The 23790-nt window shown below is 24.1% G+C and overlaps 6 protein-coding genes and 1 long non-coding RNA gene across 7 annotated transcripts in view; 3 read left to right on the top strand and 4 right to left on the bottom strand.

Annotated features, from left to right (window-relative positions):
- cpb (F-actin-capping protein subunit beta) overlaps positions 1 to 531 on the bottom strand; it is a 3210-nt gene extending 2679 nt beyond the window's left edge. Inside the window, exon 1 of the mRNA XM_017900186.1 lies at positions 382 to 531. Within this exon, the coding sequence (XP_017755675.1) occupies positions 382 to 384 (3 nt within the window). The 5' untranslated portion in view covers positions 385 to 531. The remainder of the gene's footprint in view (positions 1 to 381) is intronic.
- A 1750-nt stretch (positions 532 to 2281) lies between these two features.
- On the top strand, positions 2282 to 5090 carry LOC108547600 (1-acyl-sn-glycerol-3-phosphate acyltransferase gamma). Its single transcript, XM_017900184.1, has 7 exons — positions 2282 to 2344; positions 3047 to 3343; positions 3483 to 3655; positions 3755 to 3913; positions 4083 to 4421; positions 4487 to 4709; positions 4835 to 5090. Exons 2-7 carry the CDS (start codon positions 3163 to 3165, stop codon positions 4918 to 4920), a joined length of 1161 nt encoding a protein of 386 aa, XP_017755673.1. The 5' UTR covers positions 2282 to 2344; positions 3047 to 3162; the 3' UTR covers positions 4921 to 5090.
- Positions 5091 to 6418: 1328 nt separating this feature from the next.
- LOC108547525 (uncharacterized) lies at positions 6419 to 7083 on the bottom strand. Its single transcript, XM_017900093.1, has 2 exons — positions 6887 to 7083; positions 6419 to 6590 (listed from the first exon to the last, which is right to left on the bottom strand). The coding sequence occupies exons 1-2, from the start codon at positions 7081 to 7083 to the stop codon at positions 6419 to 6421; spliced, it is 369 nt and encodes a 122-aa protein (XP_017755582.1).
- A 1369-nt stretch (positions 7084 to 8452) lies between these two features.
- Obp59a (Odorant-binding protein 59a) lies at positions 8453 to 11654 on the top strand. The gene is made up of 7 exons (XM_017900187.1): positions 8453 to 8515; positions 8687 to 8922; positions 9547 to 9760; positions 9856 to 9891; positions 9979 to 10170; positions 10245 to 10301; positions 11591 to 11654. The coding sequence occupies exons 1-6, from the start codon at positions 8453 to 8455 to the stop codon at positions 10266 to 10268; spliced, it is 765 nt and encodes a 254-aa protein (XP_017755676.1). The 3' UTR covers positions 10269 to 10301; positions 11591 to 11654.
- Ist1 (increased sodium tolerance 1-like protein) lies at positions 11573 to 13466 on the bottom strand. The gene is made up of 6 exons (XM_017900185.1): positions 12992 to 13466; positions 12551 to 12827; positions 12307 to 12465; positions 12111 to 12242; positions 11990 to 12043; positions 11573 to 11752 (listed from the first exon to the last, which is right to left on the bottom strand). Exons 1-6 carry the CDS (start codon positions 13258 to 13260, stop codon positions 11573 to 11575), a joined length of 1071 nt encoding a protein of 356 aa, XP_017755674.1. The 5' UTR covers positions 13261 to 13466.
- Positions 13467 to 15430: 1964 nt separating this feature from the next.
- Positions 15431 to 15865, top strand: LOC108547598 (uncharacterized). Its single transcript, XR_001890216.1, has 3 exons — positions 15431 to 15503; positions 15596 to 15681; positions 15798 to 15865. It is a non-coding gene; the product is annotated as an uncharacterized LOC108547598 (long non-coding RNA).
- Positions 15866 to 18104: 2239 nt separating this feature from the next.
- Positions 18105 to 19813, bottom strand: Chmp1 (charged multivesicular body protein 1). Its single transcript, XM_017900164.1, has 4 exons — positions 19717 to 19813; positions 19072 to 19392; positions 18720 to 18864; positions 18105 to 18589 (listed from the first exon to the last, which is right to left on the bottom strand). The coding sequence occupies exons 1-4, from the start codon at positions 19736 to 19738 to the stop codon at positions 18478 to 18480; spliced, it is 600 nt and encodes a 199-aa protein (XP_017755653.1). The 5' UTR covers positions 19739 to 19813; the 3' UTR covers positions 18105 to 18477.
- Positions 19814 to 23790: the final 3977 nt, after the last annotated feature.

Below are 23790 nucleotides of genomic sequence, written 5' to 3'. Positions count from 1 at the left end.
TGCAATATGATTAAATACTTATATAAATAAATTAATAAAAAGTTATATACGTTAAGAAGTATAAGAAAAAATATAAATAAATTGAAATTTTTTTGCAAAGGCTCAAATAATTAAAATTTCCACGTATGTAAGTGAGTGGCGCCATTTTGACGTTTATTTTATTTGAGGTTAGATAAAAATTTTAGAACATATTAGTATTGTATAAAGAAACAACCATTTTCTTTATCAATAGTTTAGCAAAAATTTAATTCTAAAGAAAAAATTTGATAAAGTTAGATTATATCATACTGAAAACTACCAAGATTTTAACACTGATTTTGAATAACATCATTGACAAAGAAATATAACGTTCTAATTATTGAATAAAAATATTAAACTCACCATTTTAAGTGGTTAGACAATTTTATAAATGCTTTTCAGAGCATTAATTAATAAAAATTACAAAATCAATGAAAAATTTATCGAAATTGTTTACCCTCTGACCCGCATTCAGTCACCGAAAACGAATATTCAAGGGGCGTGTCAAGACTAGCGCTGATTGGCCAATAGATAATACAATGCTATCAACTTAATACAAATAAAAATTACCTAGCATTTATTATACAGGGTGCGTCTGAATAACATATACAAGCGGTTGAGGAGTGGTTCTTTATGAAAAAATAAGAATATAAAGAATACAATTTTTTTATATCCTTATTTAATATCCATTTCTTATTGTTCTTCCTTGCAGCTTACGATACGATTCATAAAACGAGGTATGTCTACAGAATAAACAATATATTTGTTATAATATTTACATGATATTAACAAATTATTGCATTTTGAACAGAATAAAAAATAGATTTTATTATGTTTATTATTTTATTATTAATTGCAAAATTGCTGAAACTGATTGTTTCTCTCGCACATACATAACTATCCTTATCTAATTATGCATAAACTTTAGATAACGCGTGTTCATCCTTCAAGATTTCATTCTGTTAATTTGTCTCGACTTTGGATATTTTTATTACTACATTAATAATTCTGATGCAAAAAGTTTTTTATTCTTCAGGTAAAGTGTGATAGAGCATCATCATGTTAAAAAATTATATGTTGTCTCATAGCATAAGGCACGTCATTTAATAATTTTAATAATTCTTCGCGTAGAAAATGTACATAAGATTCTTCTATTGTTGTGTGAAGCAAAAATATTAGCTAATTATGTAATTAAGTAACAATTAAACGAACACAGCTATTTATAAAAGAACAAGGCAATCAGTTTATATATTATCTACAAGGCAATATATTATTTATCCTGTAAACATACGTCGCTTAGTGAATCGTATTGTAAACTTCAAGAAAATGCAATAAAAAGTGGATTGTTAAACTCGATTATTTCAAGAATTAAACCGAAAATGAAAAAATTTTATTCTGTATATTTTTCTTATTTTTTCATAAGGAACCACTTCCTGCCCGTTTATACACGTTATACAGACACATCCTGTATAATATACACAATTGTTAGAAATAGTTATTGTATATATTTTTTAATTTTTAAATAAGATAAGATTATTATTTTTATAAAAGTTTTAATTACTAAAAAATAGTATGCAAGTTGAAATTTTAATTTTAATAAATATTTTTTGTATTGAAGCTGTGATTTTCATATATTTTAAATCGTATAGGGATTTTATTTTTCTTTATAATATAAAAGTTATTTTCTAAAAAATATTATGATCTAAATAATTAATTTTTAAACACAATTAATAAATATTTAAATACCAATTCTGATTAGGTCAATTTATTTGAAAAAAAAAAATATATTAGTATTATATATTAATTAATTAGTGTTAATATTTTATTTGCTTATATTTTTTATAAATTCACAATAAACTCTATCGATGGAAATAAATTCAAATTTTACTTTCTTTGTAATAATACCGTCTTAAAGAAGTAGAATTGTTTCTAGATAATATATATTCAGGCTAGAGTTATATTTAACTGGCATGTAGTATTCTAGTAATATTGCATATTATATAATGTAATTTGCAATTAGTTTTTTTAAACTAAAAAACAGTGACAAGCTAATCATTCATATTTAGATTTTTATTTAATTTTTCCTATTGAGAATTTTTTATATACACTCGCTTGATTATTATTCATAATATTCATTTTCTAATGAGCAAAAACTGATGTTTTTTGATCAATGTTAACCAATCAGTGTCTCCTAATTTCTCTCTATTAATGGTTGCACAAGTATAAATTCTCTTTCTAGCAATTTTATTCTTCTATCATTACTATCTTTGGACACTTTACATATGAGATGTGGTTGCTTTGAGGTTTTAGAAATGATTTAAGTCAAGTAAGTAAAGTTATGAAAAATCTTTAAAATGTTTTATATTTTCTAGTTTTGAAATTAAAGTTTTTTCCTTAAATGTAACAATGTATTTCTTCATTAACTATATTCTATTTCCAACTAGTATTTTTTATTTTGCCACATGCTATTTGGTATTCCAAATTTATTCGATAATTGTACTGCTTACTCATTAATATTTTTATAACGAAATGGTAATTGACATCTTACATATATTTTTTTCTAATAGTAGAATTATATAATTTTATTCATAACGATAATTTCTTGAAGATTTTCATATTACTTTTTATTCGATAATTTTTGCCAATATAAGTTTTCTGTCTTAATAAGATATGGTTGTACGGTATATTCAAAAAATTATACATGAATGTAAATGAAAACAAGGAAGTACATTTAAGAAAATAGCGTTTGTTTCAATAACCATTGACATTTGTTACATAACAAGTAGTGAATTAATAACAATAAATTGTATAAATTTTTGAATTTTATTTTTTAAGGTTTTTCTTCGTATATAAATAAATGAAGAATTTTTTAAATAATGTTTATGTAGTTAATATATTATTATGTCTATATGAGAAAGCAACTTAATTTTTTGTACTATGGATACATATTTTATTTTATGTTATTAATCAAAACTAAATTATTGTCAGTATGTAAGTTTGTATTATATTTTTAAGTTTTCTGTTATAGATATCAAAGTTGAAGATCTCCAAGAGATATATATGATATGTATATATATGTGTATATATATATGTACATATGAATTTTTTATATTTATGAAACGCACATACAAAAAATTGTGAAAAATGGGATTGGTGTCAGTGTTGAAGCAATCGACTATGATTCATATGATATTGGCTATAATTTTTTTTACATCGGGTTTGATAATTAATTTTAGCCAGTGTCTTTTGTACTTTGGCCTTAGACCCTTTTTCAGATATTTTTATCGCAAGATTATTTATTATCTCTGCTATAGTCTTCATTGTCGTAAGTCATTTTAAATATGTCATTTTAAGATTCGACTTTTACTTCAATTTAATTTATTTCATTGTAATGTATTATTTTTTGGAAGTAGTTTGAAACTAGTTGCAATATTAATCTTGTAAAAATGAAATTATGTTTTCAGAATTGGTATTTTTGGCAGAGTGGTGGTCTGGATCAGATATTATAATCTATGTAGATAAAGAGACTTTTGAAAAATATTTTGCGAAAGAACCTGCATTTGTAATAATGAACCATTCTTATGAACTAGATTGGGTTATGGGATGGTTGCTATGTGAACGTCTTGGAATACTTGGTGTTAGTTACATACATAAATTATAAATAATTTTATATAAAAAGTAAATTAGAAATTAATTATAATTGTATCTTAATAACAATAAATTTTACATGTTGTAGAATACCAAAGCATATGTAAAAAAAGAAATACGCTATATTCCAACATTAGGTTGGTCATGGAAATTTGCTGATTGTTTATTCTTGGAAAGAAATTGGGAGCAAGACAAAAATACAATTGGTTCTCAAATTAAAGAAATTTCAAATTATACAGGTGCATGGGTAATTAGAATTTTTACATTATATATTTAACTTTAATTATTTGATTGTCATTTTTATTCTTAAATAGCAATTAAATCACATTTTAGTATATCTTCAACTGAATTTTATAGCTTTTTGTTTTATATAAGTTATGTTTAAATTACTAGTTTGTTTGAAATAACATTCACAGTTAGTTTTATTTGCTGAGGGAACACGACTCACACCAGAAAAATTAGAAGCTAGTCAAAAGTTTGCCAAAAAAAGTGGTCTGCCAATATTAAAATATCACTTAATACCACGAACAAAAGGTTTTGCAGAAAGTGTACTACACTTGGAACCTAAAATTCGTGCCATTTATGATATACAAATAGAATTTAAGGCAGACTCTCCTAATAAACCAACAATAACAAGTATATTATATGGGAAACCAGTTGTGGCCTATATGCATATCAACAGGATTCCAGTAGAAAAAGTACCTAAAGATGAAAAGGGTGCTGCAGAATGGTTACATAAACTTTATGAAGAAAAAGTGCGATTTTATTTAAAATTAGTAAAATGAATAACGAAATTGTTCTTATTTCTTATTTTCTTTAGGATCGTTTAGCAGAAAGTTTCCATGAAACGGGTGACTTTTTTGCAACTAGTGGGGTAGCTAAAGTAGATAAGATTATATTAAAGAGAAGATATTATTCATTGGTTAATACAGTTTGCTGGGCAGTGATAGTTTTAGTACCAATGATTTATTATTTAATCAATCTTTTCTTCCTGCCTGCATCAGCTGTTTATTTTTCAATTGGTGTGGGTATTATCTTCCTATGTAAGTATTTCAGCATAATATATGGTTTATTACGGGTATTTTTTAAATTAATATTTATATTTTATATTATATTAATTTATACTATTACATTAATATTATATTAATATTTGTTTTAAAAATTTCAGTTTATCTATTTATGTGTCAAATGATAAAAATGACAAAAATAAGTCATAGTTCATCATATGGAATTAATGATAAAAAATCGAAATAAAAAAGAAATAAGGAAGTAATAACAAAAATGCAATATGCAAAAGTTACAACATTATTAAAGTTAAATGAATATTTGTAAAATTATTTTCGTGATGTATTCCACGAGATTTTCATCAAGCAAATCACTGTAAGAAATGTGTTTATTCTGACTTACAAAAGTAAATGAGTCGTATACAATTCTTAATTACATTAAATAATTGACCATAACAAGTTATCAGTTTTACAAATATTATAAATTTGGATTAAGTTCTTCTTTCAAAAAAGTGATATCTGTAATAAAAAATATTCAAATATTTTAAAAAATTAAAAATTTTTATTTCAATAATTATATTAGTAATGAGTGTAGTAACTTTCCTAAAATATATCTTTAAATCGAAAAATATTGAGAAAGATAATATAAACATGTTCTATTAATTTTCAAAAATAAATATTCTAATGAGATACAAATTTTTAAGTAATATAAGTTAATGTAATACATTCCAAAAGAAATTAAGTTTTTAAAATATTGGTTTAGACCTATTTATTTAGTTTAAAACAATGTATCTTTTATACAAATAATTGTTCAATTATGCACAAATTTAATTACATATTGTTATAAAAATTTCTTAAAGGTATATAGTTTACCTTAATATTTTTATTCAAATTTTTTTGGAAATGGAACTATATTACAATTGTAATGTTATGTATATATTACAGTTAAATTTTGAAATTTGTCAAACTTTGATCTCATACTCAATACTAGTTCTAACAAATTTCTTTTGTCGATATTAGTTTTGACTAATTAATTCTAGAATTAGCTGTATATTATTAATTAAAACTAATTCTTATTGGAAGAAATGTATTTCAAGCTTCGACTAATTCAAAGATAGTATTTTGTTCTACTAGAAAATGGGTTTTAATAATGAAGGTATTTCAATGATATTAATGATAATTTAAACTAGTCAGAATGAGTATTAATTGAAAAATTTTTAAATAATATAGATATTGTCAAACACATCTGGGTATTTTTAGAATTAAATAGTAAATACTAATATTTACGAAAAATTTTTGATATAGCTAGTTTTTACTACTTAGATGGGGTAGTGATAAATTTTGGGATCTGATTGTGACATATATAGAAATATACATGTATGTATATGAATATATATATGGAGACATGTGTTTTTTATCAATCTTCTTCTTATTAGTGTATTCAAATTTGTGTTTAACTTTGGTTTTTACTTTTCTTGTATAACTGTTGTTATTGTTAAATAAATGATTTAAACTTACAAATTGTTTTTTTTTTTTAAGTCAATTATAAATTAGTTTTTTAAGGTTCATTGTATATATAAAATTAAAGAAATAATTTGTTTAAATTTTCCAATATCATTTACTGAGTTTATTTAATATAATTTTTAATAAAAAGGTTATTTAAATTAGTAAATATTTTATTTATTTTTATGTAATAAAGTATAAATTTCAAAATATAAAATATTTAAGTAAAGAAAGGTGATTTTTGGTTATTTTTCTATATTTTGTACATTACTTTCATGGTGTATTTCAGTATATCCTTCAGAAGGTCTAGCAACATATCGAATTTTCCTTAATTTTCCTTTTGCATCATAATAACCATATTGTCCTTTTATTGTACCATCTTGATGCCTTTCTTCTAATCTAAATTGTCTATTCTTTCTGAAAAAAATGTATGATGTATTATTAATTAAATATCTCTAGGAATATATAATGTTTTATAAGAATGTATATGTATTCCAGATTAAGCGTTTGTAATAAATAAATCCAATTTTTATTGATGGTAAGTAAAATTTTTATCGGCTAGTAATTACATCATTTATTTTTATTTATAGTAGTTTATATTATATATCAATAGCGTAAATAGAATAAAATTAAGTCATTAATTTACTTCAAATAAATTAATTTTACTTAATTTAATCGTAAATAAAATTCGATCTTGAGATTGAAGCATTTACCCATATCCAGTATCAAAACCAAAAATATATGTTTGAGGTCCTTCATGACCTTCTATGCGAAATTGTATTCGATCTGTATCTTCTAATAACTTCAAAGGTTCTACATTTTCTTCTTTCGTTATGCCCATATAATTATCCATTATGGATTCAATTTCTTTTGATTTTTGTGGACGTAATTGATCATTATCTTTTCTCATTATTAGTTTCGTATCATATTTGCTATTTGACGATAATTGCCGATCTTGTTCATACAATCGATGATTGCTGACCAGTGGAATATTTGTTCCGAACGTAAGAACTGCATTTGTGAAAAACTATATAAATTTATAAAAAAAATACATATATAGACAAGATAAAAAGTAAAAAAACTTTTTCATATCATCTTTTAATAAATTTTAATGAAATTTATGAATTTTCAGATCATGGTTTTAAATATGTTTAATGATTCAATTAATTTAATTTTTGAGTTATAAGACTAAAAGTTATGAAATTAAATTGGAATACGAATGCAACATTTATTTGTCCCGTTTTTACGCCTTTTTGTAGTTCATTGCTCTTTCGTAATGAAATGTAATCATAATCTATTTTTATTACTTTAGCTTATTTCAATTATTGTTACTTTGTTATACAAATTTCAATGAAAAAGTTTGTATTATATCAATGTGATTATAATAAAAATTGTGTAACTTTAAAAAAGTTCTGAAATTTGAAAGACTTAAATAAAATGTGAAACTTAAAAAAAAAACATAATTAGAGTAATTACGTAATTAGAAAATTCTTAATATTTCTTCGATAATTTTAAAGATATTATCATTTGTTATTAAAAATTTGTATTAATTAAAAAGAAGATAAAAATAGAATAACTTTAGTAATCTAGAGATGACTTTTAAATTGGACCATTAAAAATTAAATAACTAAATTATTTTATAAATTCCGGTAAGTTAAAACTTTTACTTACAAGAAGCTTAATATACATTTTGTATTTCCAACGCAGAAGAATGACAATTCTATATTAAAATTGTCCAGTCTTACACCTTGTTTTTGTCTCTCGATCACTTTCCTATTTCCTCTCTCTTTTATTCTCCCCTCCAATTTTCTTTTACGCTTACAATTGACATTATTCGATGTTTCAGATGATATTAAAATATTTTACATTATCTTCAAAATTATTTTATTTCTACATTATATATGCTTGTGTATTACATTTTAATATACAAAAAATAAATAAATGTAATTTGTGTTTTATTCTACATACTCTAAACATATCTGTATTATCCAAAGTTATGAAATACGTTTTCCTGACTATAAAAAGAGTTCTGAGAAGACAATAAAAATTATGATATTTACTTCAGTTAAATTACACAATTCATGTTTAAGCGGAAGTGAATAATTCAGGATATGTCATGTCACCGAAACATCACAGAATTCAAATTCTTTTCAAAGATGGAATGACATGCAATTATCGTCATTATGTTTTCCTGTTAATTTCATTTATATATTAGACTGGAAGCGAACCTGCTTTCAATATTTATAAATTCATTTGAAGTAATGTTGATAGTGTGTAACATGAAAAATTTGATTTTGTTTACCCTGTATTGCATCACTTTATTTTTTCTTCACGAAGCAGTCGTAAGTTAATTTTAAAAATAAAAAATATTTTTCTTTCTTTGTTATTATTCACTATATAAAACATAGTTCTATTTAAAATTAAAATAAAATTTAAGATTATAAAGTTGTAATATCATAATAACATGAAAGATTTTTAGCATTTAAAATAAAAAAAAAAATATTTTTTTTCAGTCTCTAAAATGTCGTTCTGAAAATCAGCAAATGGATGTGCAATTTCAAAAAGTACTAAAAACTTGCAGAAATCGTTATGCCGATTTAAAAGCAGTTAATGCAGAAGATTCTATATCTATGGAAGATGATAGTTCGGAAAATAACTCTAATCCTGAAGATGTGTATGATACAAGTTTCTATTACCGAAAGAATGATAGACCTTCATATAATCAGTCTACAAACAATCAAAGATATAGGTACGATTTAAATAATAAGTAATTCATAATGAGATCATTGAAAATGCTTTGTTTAGATGAAAATTATTAATTATATAGTTGAACTTTCAAAATTCGAACCTCAAAAGAAAAGCTAAAATCTTTGAATTATAGAAATTTCAATTTATCAAAATTTTCGAGTAAAGGAAGTTTAACCAATAAAAATTCAACATGCAAACTTGTAAGAGGATTATTTGCAAATAAGTTTTATTTTGTATTAATATTATACGTTCTTAATCAACGCCCGAATTATCTCTCCTGAGAAATTTTAATTTACATATTTCGGTCTTCGAACATAGATATAAACCTTAATGTCTAGCTGATTTTACGATCTCACTAATTCACTACATATGTATATTGCTACCCTTAACTGCACATAATTAACTTTAACTTGAATAATCAGATTATTTTGAGTTCGAATTGCAGAGATAAAATAACATACCTAAACATATGGCCAATAGTTTGGGTTAAAAGGAATTTATATTTCATAGTTTTACGCGATTGAGCAGAAAGTTTTATAGAGGTTTTCGAGTTACATATAAAATATTATATTTATCTTGTGTTGGAATTATTCATACGTTTTAATTAATTTACTTGTGGGTATAGAAATTTTAATAAGAATGGTGGTATGAATATTTATTCATCCGATCACTCAATTAAGGAAAATAGAAATTTTCGAAATGTAAAACATATTCGTAAAATCAACAATCGAACTTCGTGGAATTCTAGAGATTCACGCAATAGAAAAAGTGGTTTTAGTAATGGAGATACGAATAACGGAAATATATATTTTAACAATAATACTAATCAAGAACAAGCTGTAAGAATCACGAATTTTATTTTATATAAATATATCGTAATTTATCTGCACGATTTTACGTTAATTTTTTAATTTAATACTTTAATTTACTGCAGTGTATTATACAATGTTTTTTCAATGAATTAAATGCTGTAAGTACCACTGGACTTAATTTAAAAATTAAAATAAAGAACCATTATATTTTATTTATATAATTATCACTACTTGATAAACAATAGGTAGACCAAAAAGGATTTCCAAAAAAAGAATTAGTAATTCCATTAATGACTCGAAATATTCAAGATTTGGAATTGAAAGACTTTATTGAAGAATCAATTATAGAATGTTTTCATTATCTAGAATCAAACAAACAAGAAAAGTGTGAATTCTCACAAAATTTATTAATATGTTTGGCTGAAAAGGGACAGCAAGTAAATATTTTAAATTAATTCATATTTAATTTTATTAAAAATAATTCTTTTTAAATAAACACATTTTATTTCAGAAATGTGAAGACTGGGAGAATTAAAACAACCACAGTTTCATCGTGTCTATTTTAAAAGTAATAAAATAATATATATATGATAATATTATATTCGTATATATTTATTTATGCATACAAAATAGCAGAAGCAATTAAAAAAAATTTGTAAATATTTTATCACAGTGCCTACAAACATTAACTTTTGTGGATTATTATTTAACAAAGAGTGTCTTATAACATTTGAATTACAATACTGCAAAATAATAATATGAGAATAATCTTATTATCGTTAAAACAATTATATTGTTATTTATTTATAATATTTACAAATACTATTTCAAATTTTGTTTCTTTTGATATTACTATTTATTAATGATAATATTTAGTATATCTTAGCATATAATCCATTGACCAAAGTTGCATAAAATACCATTAACAACTTACATTCAATATCTTGCTTATTCCTTATACTTTTGCAAAAAGAGTTTGTAATGGCATAATTTTAAGTATCTAAGTTATTCAAATTATCACTACAATTTAATAAAAGCACCTTGGTTATGTCAACTGCCACAAGTTGCAGAAGAACATTATTATTTTTTTATACAGATTTAGTCTCATCTTACTTCGGAGTATTTTCACACTTCACGTGTACAAGGTGTTTCTAAGTATAGATATGATACCAATCAACTATATTAAATGTCATATTTGAAATTTTATTAAACTGTCAAAATATTGTAATTCATATCTATGAAATATCATAGCATTGCTGAATAATGTTAAAATGTTACACGATGTTTCTTTAATGTAATTTTTTCATAATGTTTCAATTGTAACTATAATACATATAGTAATATTATAGTATTATACTCAAAAAAATATCGTTTTACGTTGTAAAACGATAAAACAACAAATTATGACCGAAATAAATTTACAATAGAATGTATGTTTACAATTACAAATTTTTTCATGCGATTTTTTTCGTAAACATTTAATTGCATATTAAATATTTAAATGCATATTAAGCAAAATCTCAAACTGATGAATTTTAATTACTTAAGTATATTAAAGCGTTAATATTTTTATAATATTGATATAACTTTTGAAATTAAATTTATATATAAGGTTTTGTTTTAATTAAAAAAATATCGCAAATAATACTTTTTTTATGTTATTATGTTCTGCAATTTTCATTGTTATATGGCAATAAAGAATTAATTCAATTTTATGATATTGTATAACATTGAAATTATAGTACTTACTTGTAGTTATACCAGCATTTGCTGTATTACACATATATATTTGTAATTTGAACATATACATATTTATGTCATTTTAACACAAACAACAAATTATTTTTTCTTTTTTAGATCTTCAAAACGCTTCATTAAATCATCAAAATCAATGTCTTTGTCAGTAAACATATTATTTGAGGGTAAATCATTCTCCGAAGGCACAGCTGGCAAATCTGGAAGCTGAAAATCATTCATCGGCATTTTCGAACGTGGTTGAGGTTTCGGTTTCTGGTCAGACTGTAATAAAAAATCATATATGAACATATTATACACGTAATAAATATATATAACATATTGTAAAATTATAATAATAAATAACAATAAATCAATAATAAACCTATAATAAATAATAATAAAACAATTGGAAAATTAGAAGTAAAAATAAAATATTAACAAATTTAATAAAATTAGTCTTAATATTATTGATTTTTCTTTATGTATTTATTGATTGTAATTGCTTTGTTATGGAATTACCTGTTTATTTAAATCAGGAGGAAACGCTCCATATGGTGGAGGCAGATCATTTTCCTTGATACAGAAGAATTCATTAATCATCATGAAACTTAATTAATAAGATTTATGTTATATTACTCACAGGTTTATTTCCGTTGGCGTTATCTAAAGGAATATTGTACAACACATTAGTTGGATTATAAAGAACATTTTGATCTTTACTTTCTAAAGACCCTGGTGGAGTTACAAATCCTATTGGTCCTTTCTCAGAATTCTAAAGGAAATAATTTAAATGCAAATGTGATAAGAAAATAGTTAAACAAGAAAAAATTACTTACAATTAAATTAGATGCAGGATTTGGTAATAGTGGAGGCTGAGGAAAACCAATAAATCCAACTGGTTGTGGTATACCACCACCAGAAGCTGTGTCTAAATTATTTCGTTCTGTGTTATTTCCAACATCTATCAATAAAGCATCTTGACCTTCTGCCATTATCTGTGATATTGTAATTATAATATATTTACTATTACAATAAAAATAAATATTAATATTATTAATGCTTTTATTTCATAATTTCTACCTGTGAATCTGGTTCATATTCAACGTCATAATTTTTTGCAATCTCTATAAGGTACTTCTCTACAAGAAGCTTTGGTGGTGATTGTACACTCATTTTATGTTTTAATTTTTCAGAAATTGTTTGTAATGCTTCTTCTCTACATGCTTCTGTGTATTGTTTTCCATATTTTGATGTTAAAATATCAGCAATTACTTTAATTTCTTCAACATCAGATTGTATTCTGGGTGCAGCCCAAATTATTGTAGAAATAGCTTCTGCTAAACCTTCATCTAAATTTCTGTAATAGGCAATGTAGTACCACAATTAAAAATTTGTATATTAATTTTTACTATTTCTTATTATCAAAATATCAGTTACTTTATAAAATTACAATTGTATAAATTTGAGCAATGAAACTTAATCAGTAAAAATAATGATTAATCACTGGTGTAATGCACTTACTTCATTTGTTGAATAAGTCCAAAACGGGCAAGTAAAAGATCACAATACATTTCGAGTAATTCCATTGCTTCAACCATATAATCTTCTCTAATGATGTGTTCAACGCGTATTTTCGCTCTTTCAACTTTTCCTGCGGCAATGTAATCAGCTATTTCTCTTCGTGCTTTCTGAGCAAGTTCAGTTTTCTTTTTCTCAAGCAACTTTAGTCGATTTATTGCTAAACGTAGATGCGTCTTTAATTTCGTATAATTTGGTCCGCTTGAAAACATATTTGCTTGATTGTCCTCGTCACAAGTAAAGAAAATTGATATAATCTCTCATGCTCCTACGTAGAAGTATAATAGAGGTTATTCTGAAACTGACAGAGAGTATTAACTCGGTCAAATTAAGTGTATGATTCAAATTTACTGTATATGCTATAATTTCTTTAATTATGATTTTTGCTTATTTTTAACAAATTTGTATAAAACATTAATTGTACCAAAAAGAAACAGACTAAATTTTGATATACAGATAAAATATGATAATAAAAATGTTTTAAAGTAAAAAATAATTATTTAAATGTTAACACAATCTTATGAGTCATATGTGCATACATATATATAAAACTTTCCACAATCGCATAATCATGTGCACATAGATGAAATAGGGCGCTACTTTTAAACATTTTAATTCTTATTGTATACAATTAAAGCATTAAATATAATCATAATTTTAGAGCTTTTATTATAGTAATTAAATAAATACTATAATATAAATGATAAATATATATCTTGGTTTAGATTGTATCTTAATATAAAGAATGTTATGCAAAAACATTTCTAGAAAGTAAGAAATGAAATTAAAGTGAACGAATATGACTTTATTAGTATTATATAAATAGTATTATACAAATATACTATAGCAATTAATATCTGCATAATATTTAACTTCCTAGATGGCGGGCGCTATTAAAAATCGATCAATCGATTGTTTAACAATAGTCGCTGGTGTTGAATCTAGTAGAAACAAAAAACGGTGCTATAACAATTTGCATTTTACCTCAAACTGTTATCTAATTCTTCGTTTTTACAATGTTTTATTCATCTGAACTACTTTCTCTTCGAAGAAAAGGCAAATTGGCACGATGCTGGTTAGCCGCAACATTTAGTGAAAAAATGTTTAAGAAAGTTTGCAAACCAGCATTGATTAAAAAGATTAACGTAACACTTATTTGGTAAGACCCTTTTTTTATTCTTGCAACTGCATATATGTTTTCAAATTTTGTATTATTCTACTCATAAAGATTACTGATTCTTTATTTCATTGCTGGGACAATAAAATTGATTATATATTGAATAAATAGTTATTTATGTACAATTATTTCTTCATTATTACACTTTTAGTGAAGATATCTTATCTACGATTGAAATACGAAATGGAAAAAATTACGGCAGATTTAGTCTCTACCTTTCTTCTCAATTAATGTATGGTGCTACAAGAATACTTTTTTACCAGACAAAATTTTTTCAAGGTCATAAATTTTTTAACTGTTTGAAAATAATATTTCATAATATTTCATAGTAATAATTATTTTTCTTTATATTTTGATTATTTTTAAAAAGAAATTTATTTTTCACTTATTTTTATCACAGATTACCTATTTGAACTAAATTGGAAATTACTTGAAATAAACAGGTAAAGTCCTAAATTTTGAAATATTCATATTTTTCAAAAATTCTATATTTTTTAAGTATATCATTAATTTAACAAACTATTATGAAAGAAATAGTGAAAATAAAAAATATTGTTTTTCACAGACATATAGATGAGTTTAATGTGGTAACGTCTTTAGAATTACCGGAAGTACCATCAATAAATGAGGTATTCCGCAATTTAGAAATGTCATCAAATTTGCATTTAATTACAGAAGAACCATATACTTCTGCAATAGAACACTTGGTAAAAGAAAGAATTATTTGTAATAAAAAAAATTTTTACGTGCATTATTTACAACAATAAATCCTTATTTTTAATTTACTATATATTATATTAAATATATAATATTATATTCTTCAAATATAGATGCAAGATGAAATGAATTTCGGAATACTATCCAATCATGAAATGGAGAAATTTATATTACCAGGAGTGGAAGAATTATCCTTGTTAGTTTTCTATATTTTCGCTATACTTTATATTTTCAAATTTTAATACCTCAAATGTCAATAACTTTAAGCATGGTTAAGAAAACGAGTATATCTTTATATATTATTACAATGTGGATAAACGAGTATATTTACTATCTTTTTTTTTTACCGTTATTACTATTTATATAATTATTTACACTAATTTTTTAGAAACGAAATACGAAGATTTCACTGGGATGAATCGGCAAAAATTCCTGATGAATCAATGCAAATTTCTTTGAATGATATTAATAAATTTGAAATTGAGAATGTTGAAACTGAGAGAGGAACACGATTAGCATCTGCTGGAAAAGATCAACGTGAATCTTTACTTGCTGTTGAAGGTTATTCACAATTAGTACACATGATTATTTTTATTTATAGATAAATTTTAATTATTGTTATAAATACTACCTTCCTATTATATTATTTTTAGATTATCAAGCTAAAAAACTTGTTTGTACAACACCTAAGAAAAGAACTTTAAATTCTCCAATAGAAACTCCTACAAAGAAAAGTAAAGTATGTTGAGCAAAGAAGAAAATAAAAATATATTAAACTTTTATCATTTTTAATTTTTTATTTTTCAATATTACTTCAAATTGTATAAATTAAATTTTATACATTTTGCCTTACAGATAATTTCGATAAATGAGTTACCTCCACTTCCAATCGAATCATCATCAGCACTGATAACCGAACCAATACTTGCACCTGAATTACTATTTCAATTAGGGCAAAAAACTGTGTCTGTTTTTAGAAATATAGAATTAAACGAAATAATAAAACCAAGAAGAAAAAAAAAGTTATTTGATAAACAGATTAAATTGACCGATACCGTTATGCGAAAATGTATCGGAAATATTACAGTACATACAAAAGTAAGTTATTTGATATTGAATAAGCTGAGTTTTCTAGAGAATAAATACAAAATCCTATTTATTTATATAATTTAATCGTTAACTAAACGTATTGAAATTTGTATTATTTATAAATAAAGTTTTTATTTTTTTATTTTTTTTTAGCAACAGCCTCAGTTTATAACTATTCAACCATCAGCAAATGAATATCTGAGACAACCCTCAATGAAAATTTTTAATAAATCATGGGGGAAAACATTAACTAAATTTTTTAATCGATATTTTACCAAACCTTTAATGGTTCAAAATGAATTTGAAAATGTGCTTGACTTTAAAATAGGAGAAACAATCGGTACATATCTTTTACTTCAATAAAGTAATAAAATATAAATGAATACAAAAATAAAATATAAATATGTAAAACAATTCATAAACAAACTATTATTGAAATATAATGAAAAATAACTACAAATAGGATAATATATATAAAAACATATAAAAGATATGTTGACATGTTTATATTTTTAATTTTATAGGTGGTGAAACCCTTCGCTTAGATAATTCAAGTAAATTACAGAATCAAACAGGGGAATTATCAAGTAAAATTGTAAGTGCAATAATTGAGACAACTGATCCATCTAAAACATTAGACAGGATAATTCCAACAGAAAATATTCAAACAAAAGTACTTAATGAAAAACCACGAAGAGAAACAAAAGAATTTGAAGGAACAATGATTGAACTTCCTGAAATCACAAGTTTTGAAGAAAAAATTGGGTATAACTTATTGTCTATTTAACTTATATGAATACTTTAATTTCAATTTTAAAACATATTATATACAATATACATATTTTTAATTTTTTAGAGAAAAAATACTAGAAAAATCTTCTACTGAAAAAAAAGCAAAATCCAGTTCTTTTTCTTGGTCAGCTATCCATCTTATTTTGCATAATTATAGTTCTAGAAATCTAGTGTATGCTGGTAATAGATAATTGAATATTTAGTAAAAATAAATTTTTTCTTATAGTTCAAAGACATACTTGACTAAAAGAGAATTTCTAGCATTGATGGAAATTCATTGGAATGAGAGAAGAATAATAAAATTTCATGATTTAATTTCACCAGAGACTTATAACAAAATTGATACTGCATATGCCTTTAAGTATTGTTTAGGTAAGTTTAATTAGTTATTATATTAGATATGATTACTTTTTAATTTATTATTGTATTTTCATATAAATTAAAATATATGTAGAAAATTTCCAATTATAATTGATATTTATTTTAAATATTCAGAATTTCATGCAGAAAAAGTTGTAGTTCTGAAACAGGCTGAACCTTTTGATACGATTTGGATAGAAAAATATCCTTATTATATTTCAGAAATTGTTAATGATATTACTGCAACATAAATGGATGTAATTTTTATATTTGATTATAATTAACAGTATAAAAGTAAAATATTTATTATATAAATTTATTTTTATAAAACAAATATATAATAAAATGTATATGATATTGTGTATTTAACATGTGATATATATATAATACAAAGCATTTTCTACTACAAATTATTGTTAGAGTACATACATTTAAATTATTCCACCATGAAATATGTTTACAATGTACAATAGTATTGCAATAATAAAGCTTTTCTTTGATATATATTGTCTTTATATAAAATTATATTCTTGTTTATATCGTAGAAATTAACTCCTATTATGCTTACAGTATTTTGGAAAATTAATCACATACTAATATTTAATGTTTTACTAATATTTTTTTTTATTATACATAAGTTTATTAAATTATTTATTCAGAATTATTTAAATTAATTATACGTTAACAAAATATTAAAAATTTATTTCATTTATAAATATATAGTAAAAAAAGTCCGTTTACTAAAGAAAATTTTATTAAACCTTTAAAGTAGTTATTGATATTAAATCACTTAAATAAAATAAAAATTAGACTTTATTTTACTTTTTCTATATTGTTATTTAGCAAATTTACTCGAAATAAAAAGAATGTTCTTATGCATTTACTTTTAACTCTTTATGTACTGATTATTCAAAAGTGGTCATTGTGCACAGCTGAGTTGCAGTAATAATAGTCACAGAGTACTAAGCAGTTGTGGAAATAGGTTGTTATTCATGAATCATGTGAAACTAGAAAAATCACTTTCTTGCATAATAAATAGTATATTGCATTGTAATTAACTTCAAATTTGTTAGTATCAAAAGAAAAAGACAATGGACTAAACTTTTCAATAATATTGCATAAGAGATTATCAAGTGTTTGTAGGCACCAATAATACATAGTAAGTATTTTCAGTGATCGCTTATAGGCATCTATAACAGTCAAAAAATTAAAAGTTAACTGCAAATTATAGCAGATAAGCATATAACCTTTTCATGATGTCCCTGTTTTCTAACTAGTTTTTATATCTGTATTACTATTCACGAAGTCTTGCTAACCGTTGTGTAAGTTCATCTTGTTCTTGGCTGACAGTAGTGGTACCTATACTGCTGAATTGTCCAGGTGGCAATTCCATATTCAATTCCAAGCTGAAAAGATTATACATAATAAAAATTTGTATTGTTTTATGATTGGTTTTTGGTATTATTCTTTAAAATTTAGAATTTTATTCTATAATTATATAATTTTATGTACAATAATTATAAGACAAATGCTTACCCAGCTTCATCTGCAACTTGTTTTAATAAACTATCAACATCATTTTGTGGTACATTAGTTGTTGTAGTTTGAGACATAGCATTTTCCATGTAAGAACTTTGTACATCCAAATCTTCAAATTGACTTTCGAACTTATCCATTAGACCTAAGATTAAAATTGTAATACATTAACTGCAATTTGTATTATTAAAAATCATCATTATCATAAATAAATGATTAATTTATTATTTTTTAGATATTATATAGTATCATAGTAAGAAATTAAATCATTAAATACATATTCTATAATAATAATAATCTATAATACATATAATATGTATAACAATGTACCAAAATGTAAATATTTGATTACCTGAAATTTTTTCTAAATTCATTGATTTCATTGCTGCATCCATAGCTTTAACTACTCCAGCCATTGACTGAGTAACTTTACGTGTAGTTAAAGCAGTTTGTACTCTGCTAGCTACTGCATCAACTCTTGCACTCATTCGCAAATAATTTAGTGCTTGATTACGTTGACGAATTGCATTTTCCGCATGAATACGAGCACCTTCCATGTTGCTTTTTTGAATAGCTTTTTTTATTTTTGCTTTCTCTACCTTTTCTTCTTTCTCGCATTTCTTTGAATTTCTTTCTAATTCTTTCACAGCAAATTTGAGATTAAATAAATTTCCTTGATATTAATTTAGGAAAACAATTAATTCTATCTTTGTTCATTAATGGAATATTTTTAAATGTAAAAAAATATTTATATGATACATAACATAAAAAGAATATTTTGCAAGTAACCTTAAAAATATGATAATGTTATTTGAAAACAAAAATTGGTAATGTTCATTAAAATTATAAAAAGACAATTTACTTTAAAAATATATAATCAAAATGCAAATGAAATTAATCATTATAAAATAAAAACAAAACTTAAAATGAGACAACTTTCTGGTAGATTAAATTTAAAAAAATATGTACAACACGAAAAACTTTAAAAAAAGGATACTTTCCATCTGAGAGACGGACATGATTGACTGTTCAGCCCCCGTTTTGATAAAATTTAAGAAATAAACAATTTAAATAATAAAATTAATCTATGCTTGTTAGCAAAAATATAATAAGTGGTAATATAAATCACTATTTAATGTTATTGTCATTCAAATTTCACTTTACTTAACATAGCAATTATTAAGCTTAATTAATACTGTTATACTAATTATGATTAATTCTAATAATTCAGTAGACTTTCGTAAAGATTACTGTACCATTACTAATCTTTCGGTAGACAAATGATAAATGTATTTTTATAGATAGAAAAGTGGAAAATATTTTTCAGATCTTAAACTGCCATACCGACAGACATGTGGAAACTGAAAAAATAGTCACGAACGACGTATAGTGTAACATATATCGTATGTAATTTTGTTATATGAAATAAAATATCGAATTTAAGTAAAAAAGATTATGAAAGAAATAAAGAAATAAATGAATTGTAAATTATTATTATAGAAAAACTGTTTTTTGCTGTACTATTGCGCAATCTTTAAAAAGTAGCAATTATCATCTGTATAAGCACACTTAATTCCATACTACATAGTTTCTTTGTACGTTAAGTACATAAGACGTATTGCAGATATTAATATTAATATTTATATTAAGATAGTTTAAACCTTATTGTGAGGCAATATATGGCTTTAGATTTTAGTGCACTTATCAAAATCAATATACGTAATCTATTAATTTAAAGAAATCACATATTTCAACAGATTAAAAAGAAATTGATTTGTTGCTTCATGACATTAAATCGGTAGAAGAGATTGCATATGATTACTGTATAAGACCTCATTATAATTTCCTAATCTATTCCTTTTTATGTGAATTTAAAAGTTAAGTAAAATTAAGATTGAATATTCCAATAAATTGAATCTTTCCTTTAATTCTTGTAATAATATTTCTTCACTATATTTATACTATTCTGTATTTTATTTTTGAAACAATCTTCTTTGTATTTAGTGTTAGTTTAAACTATTAACAATTTCATAATTTCATTTTATGTTGGATCGGTATTGTAACGTTGAAAATTAATGAGAAAATGGTAAATAATTTTTAAAATCCACTGTTCATGACATGAAAATGCATTGGATATGAAATTGATGTCATACTTTCTTTTTGTTCTAAATAACGTTTTGCTAGATGTCAAAATTAAACAAATTTTGTCAGTATATAATAAATTCCTTTATGTCTACTTATCAAATATTTAATAAAATAATAATACTAAATAATTGATTTCATTTGATCTAATTTTAAGTATATGTATGTTTCCATGCAAAAGAATAGAATTCGTATAATATTAGTTAAGTCTATTTTTGTTGAATTTTTATTAAATTTTAAATTATTAATTTTGGAAGAACAAAAAGACTACAAAATATTTCAATATAAAATAAATAATTATTTTATTTTTCTTTCAATAATTTGTTAATGTAAGTATATATAAATTTTATATAAATATATGAATTACTGTAACATTGTAGTGTTACGATAAAATAATTTTTATGAAGAAATAAAAAATTATGTGCAGAATTAATTAGAAAGTATAAAACTATATTTTTTATTAATTAAGAGTTAACTATGGATAAAATATACAAAAACTAGTTAACTGATTAACATAATATTAAAAGTTAAGATATTTACAGTATAAGAAAATATTTGTAACAAAATTAAAGGTGTGTCTAAATAAAATATTATCTAGCAATTTTCTGGAAATTGAAAAAAAAAAACTCAAAGATAAATATGCAGTCTAGCGGCTTTGACCTAAACGCGTTTTTTTTTTCAGTTTTTCAAGAAAGGCTTTATTTATGGCTCAATAAGAAATATAGATCGGGGGAGCTTGAAAAAGTAATGTGCTTTTACTAGTTTTTTGACAAAAAACAAAATTCTTAAAAACTACAGAATGTGTGGGTTGATTCTTATGATTTCTGAACATGTTATAGAAGATGAGATTCTGAACAACTTTTATCTGAATAATAATTGTCGCTTGGCCTTAATTTCCAAGGTATTTGCAAAAATTATTCACACTACTGCATTGACTCCGCCTGTACGTGTACCGTGGAGCGGTTTCAAAGGATCGCCTATCGTTTCTTTCTATAAACAAACCCCGGCGAGTGTATATAACGGGTGATCAGTATGTTCCTTGACGCCTAGAAAGTTACGTTCATTCCTTACATTCATTCTCAAACTCGTGGACCCTTACACCATTCCAACCATCACCCGATTTAATCCTTAATAAAGACTTAATAAAGATTCGATTTTTGGATTTCTGCTTATATAGCCGGCCAGGATATAAGTTTAACCGAAACCTATCCGAATTACTTGATTAAACCAAACCTATCTTATTATTAATCAGTAAATTAAGTAATGGATTAGAGTTAGGTTAGACTGTTGTCGTCGCCGAGCAGAAGGCCGCTTGCGACCCGAAGCGAGTGCGACACCACATTAGCTTAGTTAACATGTGAAAAAAAATTTAGATTGATATATTACTGAAATTAATTAAATTTAATCTTTTTGTCCACCCGTTATATACGCTTGCCTACCAGTCTTGTTTCTGTCCCTCGCCGAGGTTTGTTTATAGAAGAAAACGATAAGCAATCCTTTAAAACCGATCTGACACGTCCACGGTACACGTACAGGCGAAGTCAATACGGTAGTGTGAACAAATTTGTAAATATCTCGGAAATTAAGGCCAAGCCGCAATTATTGTTCAGATAAAAGGTATTCAGAATCTCGTCCTCTACAACATATTCAAAAATCATAGGGATCGACTCACGCATTCGGCAGTTTTTAACAATTTTATGTTTTTTGTCAAAAAACTAGTAATTTTTTCAAGCTCTCCCGATCTATATTTTTTATTAAGGCACAAATAAAGCCTTTTGTGAAAAAATCGGAAAAAAAATAGATGCGTTTAGGGCAAAGTCGCCAAACTGCAAATTTATCAACTTAAAATATTAGTTATAATAATGAAGATTTTGTGCATGTTATATTTGTATATTATAAATTCTGTATTTTAAATTAATATTGTAAATATTAATGATTCAATATTTATGTATGTATAAAATCTTTCTGAAAGTATCAAGTATCCAAAGGAATATTAAATTTCCATAATAATGATATAATAGATCTGCTATATTTTTTATTGCACAGAATGCAATAATTGGATGGTTTGTTAAGTTACATTACACTGTATATTTATTATTTAAAACTAAAATAGCATAAAATAATCATTTATCTTAATCCTTGATTTATTTATTCATTGAAGTCTAGTTTATTCTATCTTAATTTAAGTTTAAAGCTGTATATTTGAGTATTCTATCTAAATTAAGCGTAGGAGTTTATTTATAGTAATGCAACAAACCTGAGAATTGAATACTTATACTGCTACTACTTTTTGTTTTAAGGCAATATATTTTTATAATAAATTCAAGTAAAACTAATTTAGACAAATGTGTAGTTATAATAAATTTATGTTAAACAGTATTTCAGGTTTGTGTTTGAATTATTTAGACTAAGGCTAGTTATAATATCCATGATCAATTTTTAAAAAATGTTTGATTTGGTATCCAATTCATGGTTTTATTGCGTTCTACATTTAAATCTTAGTACATTGAATTCGTTGTCAATACACATATTTACAATGCAAAGTACATATTGGAACAACATATGTCAGGCGGAAATCTAATTTTCTAATACTAATTTGCACAACTAATTTTTTTTTTATCTACAAAAATACCTATTACATATTATAGGAAGTATGTTTGAACAACAAATAAATTCGATTGTCTAGATAATAAACTGTCACTTTAGAAAATATATACAAATAATAACGTTCCATTTTAATGTATAATATATTTCACATATACAGAATTGCAAATTTTTGAAGTCTTAGTTGTTTGTACTATATTATGATAAGAATAGAAATCTAATGTAAATTTTAATTCACAATAGAATAATAAATTACTTTAAAAAATAATAATCTATATTTTTAGTCACAGTTTCAAAGGGTTTAATGTATTTATGTACTGAAAAA

This window comes from Eufriesea mexicana, unplaced genomic scaffold (assembly GCF_001483705.2).
Source record: "Eufriesea mexicana isolate 0111107269 unplaced genomic scaffold, ASM148370v2 scaffold1121, whole genome shotgun sequence".
In the NCBI taxonomy this organism is placed as follows: domain Eukaryota; kingdom Metazoa; phylum Arthropoda; class Insecta; order Hymenoptera; family Apidae; genus Eufriesea; species Eufriesea mexicana.
This window is presented reverse-complemented; position numbering and strand designations above follow the sequence as displayed.